The 10,706-nt window shown below is 44.6% G+C and overlaps 1 protein-coding gene across 2 annotated transcripts in view; it reads left to right on the top strand.

The window, feature by feature from the left end:
• The window catches only part of FSTL4 (follistatin like 4), a 759,591-nt gene that overhangs the window by 447,401 nt on the left and 301,484 nt on the right, over positions 1-10,706 (top strand). For both annotated transcript variants that reach the window (XM_063928295.1, XM_063928296.1), the window contains exon 3: positions 1,776-1,942. In XM_063928295.1, coding sequence (XP_063784365.1) covers positions 1,776-1,942 — 167 coding nt within the window. The remainder of the gene's footprint in view (positions 1-1,775; positions 1,943-10,706) is intronic.

The raw sequence follows: 10,706 nt of genomic DNA, 5'->3' as shown, positions 1-10,706 counted from the left end.
TGCACATCACTACAATAGACAAACTGATACATTATCTGGATTATTTAACACTGTAATACAGGGATTTATGTAATTTAAAATATTCATAGCTATTGAATACAACCAGTAGAAATGCTTAGATCTAAAATAACAGAAGTCACAAAAAATGTAGGTTTGAGAATCATAGTGTAAAGTGTCTCTGCAGAGTACATTAGTTCTAGAGCATTTAGATTCCATGTGGTTATATCTGTATGTACTCATTTTACTCGCTTTCTCAAATGACCTCAATTATAGATGTCTTATTGTTAAATTATGATTGCCATTGGCAGTGTGCGTATGACACTAGGAAGAAGATTCCTGTGATAAATCACCACCACATGTAACACCTTGCAAGATGTGATTATATAAAACAGTGAGGAGGCAGCCGAACATTCATTTAGCAGAAAATAAACCCCTAGACAGGATTAAAGATGAAAAAGAAATATGTTAAGCAGATGTAAAAGTGTGAATTTACATGTCATTGAAGCAGCGCAATTCTGTCTCTGTTATTATAATATCTATTTGCTTTAAATACAGAAATGGCTGAATTCCTGTAACCAGATGGATCCCATGAAACAGATAAAACATTTATTTTTGTGTGTATAATATATATATATATATATATATATATATATATATATATATACATACACAGTATCTAGCTGTCATTGTATTTATTCATAGAATTTTACATGCTTTTTAGTTTTCTTCCTTCCAAGAAAGGGCTCCGTTTTGTCAAATAATCAGTGTTGCCAAGTCGCATAGAGCAGTAGTGCAAATCTGCCCATATCTATTAGCTGCTGCTGACCTGCAAAAGTAAATGCTATACTGTAGTTTTGATGTTAATTCATGCCATTCCTAGTCATTCTCTTGCCTGAGGTCATAACTGAAATATAACTGTTCTCATCCATTACACATGTTGTACCATAAATATTTGTACATGAGCTGCGTACACATGAAAACAAATATTCTGTAACTTATAAGCATTATTACTGTAAAGATGGGTACACACTAGGCCAGAGGTTCTCAAACGCGGTCCTCAAGGCACCCCAATGGTCAAGGTTTTAAGTATAACCATGGCTCAGGACAGATGGTTAAAGCAAATTGAATCAGGTACTAATTAAGTCACCTGTGGTCAAGTTTGAATATCCTTAAAACCTGGATCGTTAGGGTGCCTTGAGGACTGCGTTTGAGAACTTCTGCACTAGGTGATTCCTGATTGCCGGTGATGGACGACTATATCGTTGAATGATATAGCGTTCAGTGATATAGTGCATACACACACTGAACGTTATCATCATTCCCGAACATGCAGCTCAGCCCGATATTGACGGGTTCAGCTGCATGTCAGCTCAATATTGGTGATCGCTGAACGGCGTGCGGGAGCACGCATCGTCCATCGGTCACCAATATTACCACCATACACACCGGACGATTTCAACCTAAAAATAAACAATAACAACATTTATGTCATTATCGTTTATGTTTTAGGCTGAAATCACCTAGTGTGTACCCCCTTAAATCTACTATATTGTGTTTTAATTAGTCTGCCCCCATAATTTGCTGATTAATGGAGACAGCTGCCTCATTATAATTGCACCCCTGAATTCAATAGTACAGTACAAGTATATAGAGTATAATCCCACTGAGTAGAGAAATATTGAAAACTGTGAACACAACTCCATTAATCCCGTTAATGATAACCCATTTTAGAATTCCATCTTTTTACATTTCTTCCCTTCTGTTTTCTTTTTCAGACGTTGTCGAGCTCACTCTTGATCAGGATAAGGAAGTCAGTATGACAACTGTAACTGTAGGACTAAGTACTGTGCTAACATGTGCAATTCATGGAACGCTACATCCTCCCATTATCTGGAAGCGAAATGGAGTCATATTAAACTTCTTAGATTTGGAAGATATAAATGTAAGTCAAAACATTCTTTCCATAGTCATTATATAGAAATAATACGCAGTAAATAAGAAACAATGTTTAGGTTCCTGCATGCAACAGCAGTTGGCCTAGTGCATTGGCCTATGTTTACAGAGCTAGTGGTTTGTTGCCATGAAACATGCTTCCTCAAGGATTATGGGTCAAATGTAATAGCCTGTGATGTGTGGGAGACAGTAAGTTTCCAGCCACATGTCCCTATTCATAATTCTGAAACACAGTGCCACACTGAAAATAAGATTATTATTAAGTGTTCTAAGGTGCAATCATATTGTGATTGCAATCATAATCATATTCTTATATTGTGGCCCTTGCTCTGTAAATTGTGCTCTGCTGTAACATACTGTAGTACGCAAGCTTGCTCCTCTTTATTAGGCAAAACAAAGCAGGAAAATTGTAGCTTTTCTTTTATATGCTTCTGCTGAATGAGTAATAGGTCCATATATCTGGCAAGTATCGAGGGAAAATCACTGTTCTGCCAATGCCTCGTCTGTGAATCGGGAAAATCCAACATGTTGGAAATCCTCAATTTGCTGATTCCGTTCAAAACATGATTGGGATCGATGAGTTGGGGATTTTTAATATGCTGTTTTTTTGCTGATTCCCCAAATGGATCATCAATTATTGATGTTTGCCGATAGGTTGAACAGGGAATCGCGGATCAGTTATTTAACCTGCATGACATTTACAACTTTGTTTTAGATATGCCAATGTACTTGTTAGACTCACTACTGTATGTCATGAGTTATTTTGGATTACCCTCGTAAGTGTATATTTTAAAAACAGTATTGCACAAGTAGAATGAAACAATGGGGCTGATTCAGACTGATCGCTGGGCTGCAAACTCTGCTGTCCTGCGTTCATATAGTCACCGTCTCCAGGAGAGTGTAAATTCGCCATGCAAGTGTGCGATTCTGTGTGTACACAGAGCTGCAAAAATCCACTTTGCGCTGTCTCTGCGCAGCCCAGCAATTACTCCTACAGTGCAGTCAGAACAGGCTGATCGGGGCCGGAGCTGATGTCAAACAACCTCCCTGAAAATGCTCAGACGCACCTGCATTTTTACGGACACTCCCAGTAAACGGTCAGTTACCACCCACAAACAGCTTCCTCCTGTCAATCACCTTGAGAACGCCCGTGTGATCAGATTTTTCGCACCATCCCATCGCTGACTGACGATGCCCTTTGTTGCTGTCCGACACGTGTGTGCATAGCGGTGCATACGCATGCACAATTACTACCTGATGGCCACCTGTGCGATCAGGTCTGAATCACCCTTAGTAGCTAGCTTATTACACCCTAGTGGGTGAGACAGAGACCAGGCGTTACGCGTGAAATGCTTGGCTTGCAGTGCAGGATAACAGGATACTATACTTGAAGAATATAAAGTAACTTTATATAATACCAAGACAGCCCAAAATAGAATAAACAATCATATTTTATTACATGTAATATATCAATATCAACATAAAAGTTATTTTAAAACATCAATAAAGAAGTTTATACTTCCCAAGGGACTCTAATATGTTTAATCTTCTCACCAATATATGTTTTTCTATATGACAATACAATGTGTTGATATGGCTCATGCTCGACCTCCCAGATGTATTTTAGCTCCAGTCTTTTTGGTATAAAGCAGACAACAGCGTATATATATTTCCCCAGATAGGGTACAGAATCAGTGGACCAGCGATCTTAATTGGTGCTCCCGCTGTCCTATATTAGTGGGGGACTCACCGTAGAGTCTGCTCATACACTCCTGCTTTTGCAGCAATAGAGACCTCCCCAGGGGGGATGGCACACCTGGCTGGGAGGCATCTCCAGCTGATAAAAGAGAGAGAGAGTTAAAGTTCCACCCAGTCAGCTCCTTACTGTCATTTTATAGACTGTGCTTGAAAAATGTCAGTTACAGTAGGAATTAATAATAATAATAATAATAATAATAATAATAATAGCAATAATATGAGGAAAGGATTTGCTTGCCTTGTAACCAGAACAATAGAGAGTACTATTGTGATGTAAACTGTTTATCAAATACTGCTACAGTAGTCCTATTATTGCTTCAATTGCCTTGGCCTTTTTAATAAGCTGCATTTTTTTATTATGTAACATAGGCCCTCATTCCGAGTTGTTTGCACGCTAGGCCGCCGCCCTCTGGGAGTGTCTCTTAGTTTAGCAGAATAGCGAACGAAAGATTAGCAGAACTGCTACTAAATAATTCCTTGCAGTTTCTGAGTAGCTCCAGACCTACTCACAGATTGCGATCAGCTCGGACCGTTTAGTTTCTGGTTTGATGTCACAAACACGCCCTGCGTTCGTCCAGCCACTCCCCCGTTTTTCCAGACACTCCCGCAGTTTTCCCTGACAAGCCTGCGTTTTTTTAGCACACTCCCAGAAAACGCTCAGTTACCACCCAGAAATGCCCCTTTCCTGTCAATCATTCACCGATCAATCATTCACCGATCAACAGTGCGACTGAAAAGCGCCGCAGGATCCACAGCAAATCTACTAAGCTTTTAGTTAAATAACTAAGCGCATGCGCCCTACGTACCTTGTGCATGCGCAATTTGCAACAAATCGCAGCATATCGAAATTCGGCAATGAGCGAACAACTCTGAATGACCACCCTAGTACTATTGCTACTGAGTAGAATGGCCAATCTCATGGCCATTTTTTCAATCCCAGGTATCGGGATTGAAAAATAGTCAATCCCGGGACAGCCAGGATTGGCTTTTTTACTTTGAGTCCGCCCATTCCCGCCCTGCTCCGCCTCGCACCGCCCGCCTCTTCCCACCCACACTCATAGCACACATAGCTTATCTAACTGCATAGGAGACGACAAACAGGTTGAACTCGATGGACAATTGTCTTTTTGCAACCTTAGTTACTATATTACTATGTTACTAACTCACCTAATTGCTGGGGCGGGGGGAAGGGGGGGGACGGGACACTTCATCCACCTTCGCGGCTGGTAACGGACAGCTTTCCGGGCTGCAGCGGCGGCTGATGGGCTGAGGGACTGCGCAGCGTGGCCTCAGAGTTAGAGGTCACGCTGCAGCTTGCGCAGGGGGAGCTGGGAGGAGGGAGCCGAATAGCGTCTGAGCGTCCTTACTCCTTACGACGCTCAACGCTGATCACTCAATCCCCGGGATTGGAGCTTCCAATCCCGGGATTGAATCGCATACATTTTTTTGCCTAAATCCCGGGATCCCGCTGTTCCCGAACCCGGGATTGGACACCCTGCTACTGACCAATTGACTTTCACCTCTCATTAGGAATATTTCTCTGTGAGCATTAACGTTGTACAAAAATTGACAACAATGACTGGTACACTAAAAAGAATTATCTTTTGTAGCCCATTAACTTAATTATCCCAGGTTTTTTTTCCACTTGGGCTGCCGGAAGCGATAACACAATTGCATTTTTACTTTCTCCTTTCTACAACAAGGTTAGCAATTTGGTTAATTGGAAATACAAGAGAAGATTAATTGTGGAATTTTACTTCAAGAAAATGATGTTGCACATTGCCACAGCTGTCGCTGCACACAAATGTCTTATGTTACACCTCTTATTAGGTGAGGTAGAAGAAAAACACGTTCCAAATTCCATTTTATCACTTCAGTAAATTACATGTTATTTGTAATTATTTAACAAGGAATCAACATGGAAAAATATTTTCAAATATATATATATATATATATATAGTGTGTGTATGTGTGTGTGTGTATATATATATATATATATATATATATATATATGACAGGAATCAGATAGACGGAGTATAATCCAACACATTATTTTATTTCCACCTCAGGCTGGATACAGCTTCACATGCAGGTTTTGCAGGTCAGTTTTTACAGGCAGTTCTTAAGATAGCAGTATAACATTTCAAATTCCGGTAATCACAAACGGTGCATATTCCAGATAGCTCCTAATGTAACCCCAGATCCACCCCTTGCCCCTCCCCCCCCAAGCTATGACCTGGCCACTTGCTGGCATCAGGAGCAATGACCTACTGAACTAAACACATTTTTAAAGACAGCAGACTAGGTGATGCACCTTACTACAGACTCTGCTAAAACCCAGACTGGATTCCATCAGACCTGTTGCTGCTGTTTTATTCCTGCAAAAGCCCCCTATTCCACATTAACCTCATGTGGAATCATGCTGTCCATGCCACTACATACATACATATATATATATATATATATATATATATATATATATATATATAGTATAGTAGTGATGATAGGCGGCACTCCAAGACTTTTTTCCAAGTGAAAAAAATGGTGTTTATTAGATCAACAATTCGGGGTACGTGACACCATCATCAGAATAAACAATAAGGAACATGGTGCAAATATTTATACTTACATCTCCTTAGGACTCTCCCTCCAGGCTCCAGCTCATCCCCTCGGCATCCGCGTAGCTACTTCAGGTTTCGGCGCTGACGTCAGATGATGGGGTCACATACCCTGAAACGTTGATCTAATAAACACCATTTCTTTTACGTCCTAGAGGATGCTGGGGACTCCGTAAGGACCATGGGGTATAGACGGGCTCCGCAGGAGACAAGGGCACTATAAAGAACTTTAGAATGGGTGTGCACTGGCTCCTCCCTCTACGTCCCTCCTCCAGACCTCAGTTAGATCCTGTGCCCAGAGGAGATTGGGTGCACTACAGGGGAGCTCTTCTGAGTTTCTCTGAAAAAATAATTTTGTTAGGTTTTTTATTTTCAGGGAGCACTGCTGGCAACAGGCTCCCTGCATCGTGGGACTGAGGGGAGAGAAGCAGACCTACTTCAGTGATAGGCTCTGCTTCTTAGGCTACTGGACACCATTAGCTCCAGAGGGTCGGAACGCAGGTCTCACCCTCGCCGTTCGTCCCGGAGCCGCGCCGCCGTCCTCCTCACAGAGCCGGAAGATAGAAGCCGGATGAGTATAAGAAGAAAGAAGAATTCAAAGGCGGCTGAAGACTTCGGATCTTCTCTGAGGTAGCCATTGCTCCCACACACAACACACACGGCGGACACTGATGGGTGCAGGGCGCAGGGGGGGCGCCCTGGGCAGCAATTTTAAACCTCTTGGGACTGGCTAATGATGATATAGGGGCTGCGGAGGCACTATATTGTAAAATCCCCCGCCAGTATGAAAAATTGAGCGGGTCCGAAGCCCGCCACTGAGGGGGCGGAGCTTGATCTTCCAGCACTAACCAGCGCCATTTTCTCCACAGCACACTGCAGAGAAGCTGGCTCCCCGGACTCTCCCCTGCTGAACACGGTGACAGAGGGCAAAAAAGCGGGGGGTGGGCACTTTTTATTGGCGCAGTGAGTGTATATTTATATAAAAGCGCTGTTTTTTTGTCTGGGAATTGGTTGCCAGTGTGGTTGGCGCTGAGTGTGTGCTGGCATACTCTCTCTCTGTCTCTCCAAAGGACCATATTGGGGAATTGTCTCCATATAGATATATCCCTGAGTGTGTGGGGGTGTCGGTACGCGTGTGTTGGCGTGTCTGAAGCGGAAGGCTCTTCTAAGGAGGAGGTGGAGCAGATGATTGTGGTGTCTCCGTCAGCGACACCAACACATGATTGGATGGATATGCTGAATGTTTTATATGCAAATGTGTCTTTATTACATCAGAGATTGAACAAAGCAGAGTCCAGGGATAGAACAGGGAGTTAATCCATGGCTTTGGCTGTGTCACAGGGCCCTTCAGGGTCTCAGAAACATCCCCTGTCCCAAGTAGCAGACACTGATACCGACACGGATTCTGATTCCAGTGTCGACTACGATGATGCGAGGTTACACCCAAGGGTGGCCAAAGTATTCATTATATGATTATTACAATAAAGGATGTTTTGCATATCACTGATGACCCCTCTGTCCCTGACAAGAGGGTACACATGTTTAAGGAAAAGAAACCTGAGGTAACCTTTCCCCCATCTCATGAACTGAACGCGTTATTTGAAAAGGCTTGGGAAACTCCAGACAAGAAACTGCAGATTCCCAAGAGAATTCTTATGGCGTATCCTTTCCCGACACAGGACAGGGTACGGTAGGAATCCTCACCCAGGGTGGGCAAGGCGTTAATGCCTTGTCCAAAAAGGTGGCGCTGCCTTCTCCAGACACGGCCGCCCTCAAGGATCCTGCTGATCGCAGACAGGAAACTACCTTCAAATGTATTTATACACATACGGGGACCTTGCTCAGGCCGGCAATAGCGTCGGCTTGGGTTTGTAGCGCTGTTGCGGCTTGGACGGATACCTTGTCAGCTGACATTGATACCCTGGATAGGGATACCATTCTATTGACCTTAGGTCACATTAAAGACGCAGTCTTATATATGAGAGATGCTCAGAGAGACGTTGGTCTGCTAGGTTCGAGAGCCAACGCCATGGCGATTTCTGCTAGGCGAGCCCTGTGGATCCATCAATGGTCGGGTGATGCCGACTCAAAGAAGCATATGGAAGTTTTGCCTTACAAAGGTGAGGATTTATTTGGGGAAGGTCTCGCGGACCTGGTTTCCACAGCTACTGCGGGCAAATCTACCTTTTTACCTTATGTTTCCCCACAGCGAAAGAAAACACCACAATATCAGATGCAGTCCTTTCGGTCGCATAAGTCCAGAAGAGGTCGGGGCTCTTCCTTCCTCGCCAGAGGTAAGGGAAGAGGGAAAAAGCAGCCTGCTACGGCTAGTTCCCAGGAGCAGAAGTCCTCCCCGGCTTCTGCCAAATCCACCGCATGACGCTGGGGCTCCACTGAGGGAGTCTGCGCCGGTGGGGGCACGTCTTCAACTCTTCAGCCAGGTCTGGGTTCAGTCGGACGTGGATCCTTGGGCAATGGAAATTGTATCCCAAGGCTACAAGCTAGAGTTCGAAGACATGCCTCCTCGACGATTTTTCAATTCGGCTCTACCGGCTTCTCCCCCAGAGAGGGAGATAGTTTTAGCTGCAATTCAAAAACTATGTCAACAACGAGTGGCGGTCGAGGTTCCCCTAGGTCTTCAGGGGAAGGGGTACTATTCAACCCTATTTGTGGTCCCGAAACCGGATGGCTCGGTCAGACCCATTCTAAATTTAAAATCCCTGAACCAGTACTTGAAAAAGTTCACATTCAAGATGGAATCGCTCCGGGCAGTTATTTCCAGCCTGGAGGGGGGGGATTTTATGGTGTCACTGGACATTAAGGACGCGTACCTTCATGTCCCCATATATCCCCCTCATCAGGCGTACTTGAGATTCGCTGTACAGGACTGCCATTACCAGTTTCAGACATTTCCATTTGGGCTTTCCACGGCCCGAGGATTTTCACCAAGTTAATGGCGGAAATGATGGTACTCCTGCGCAGGCAGGGAGTCACAATTATCCCGTACTTGGATGATCTCCTGATAAGGGCGAGATCAAGAGGTCAGTTGTTGGAAAGCGTGACGCTCTCCCTGAGAGTACCGCAGCAACACGGCTGGATTCTGAATCTACCAAAGTCACAGTTGGTGCCAACAACTTGGCTATCGTTCTTAGGCATGATTCTGGACACGGAACAAAAGAGGGTTTTTCTCCCAATTGAAAAAGCCCAGGAACTCCAGAACTTGGTCAGAGACCTGTTGAAACCGAAAAGGGTGTCAGTCCATCAATGCACTTGAGTGCTGGGGAAAATGGTGGCGTCCTACGAGGCCATCCCCTTCGGCAGGTTTCATGCGAGGACTTTTCAGTGGGATCTTCTGGACAAGTGGTCAGGGTCTCATCTTCATATTCATCAGAAAATCAGCCGGTCCCCCAGGGCCAGGGTGTCTCTCCTGTGGTGGCTGCAGAGTGCTCACCTTCTAGAGGGTCGCAGGTTCGGCATTCAGGACTGGGTTCTGGTGACCACGAACGCGAGCCTCCAAGGATGGGGAGCAGTCACACAAGGAATAAACTTTCAAGGTCTATGGTCAAGCCAGGAGGCTTGTCTTCACATCAACGTACTGGAATTGAGGGACATATACAACAGCCTGCATCAAGCGGAGAATTTTCTTCACGACCTACCGGTTCTGATTCAGTCAGACAATGTCACAGCCGTGGCTCATGTAAACCGACAGGGCGGAACAAGGAGCAGAGTGGCAATGGCGGAAGCCACCAGGATTCTTCGATGAGTGGAAAATCATGTAAGCGCTTTGACTGCAGTCTTCATTCCGGGAGTGGAAACTGGGAAGCAGACTTCCTCAGCAGACACGATCTCCATCCAGGAGAGTGGGGACTTCATCAAGAAGTTTTTGCAGAGATAACAAGTCGTTGGGGACTTCCTCAAATAGACATGATGGCATCACGCCTCAACAAGAAGCTTTGGAGGTATTGTGCCAGGTCAAGGGGCCCTTAGGCAGTAGCGGTAGACGCCCTGGTGACACCGTGGGTGTTTCGGCCGGTCTATGTGTTTCCTCCTCTTCCACTCATCTCAGAGATATTGAGAATCATAAGACGAAAAAGAGTGCGGACAATACTCATTGTTCCGGATTGGCCTCGAAGGGCCTGGTATTCAGATCTTCAGGAAATGCTCACAGGAGATCCATGGCCTCTTCCTCTCAGAGAGGACCTGTTGCAACAGGGGCCCTGCGTGTTCCAAGACTTACCGCGGTTACATTTGACGGCATGGTGGTTGAACGCCGAATCCTAGCTGGAAAAGGCATTCTGGAAGAAGTCATCCCTACTCTGATGAGGCCTAGGAAGGAGGTGACGGCGAAACATTTTCACCATATCTGGAGAAAGTATG

This window comes from Pseudophryne corroboree, chromosome 6 (genome assembly GCF_028390025.1).
Source record: "Pseudophryne corroboree isolate aPseCor3 chromosome 6, aPseCor3.hap2, whole genome shotgun sequence".
Classification (NCBI taxonomy): Eukaryota; Metazoa; Chordata; class Amphibia; order Anura; family Myobatrachidae; genus Pseudophryne; species Pseudophryne corroboree.
Note: the sequence above shows the minus strand (reverse complement) of the source record. Positions and strands in the feature narration are given on the sequence as shown.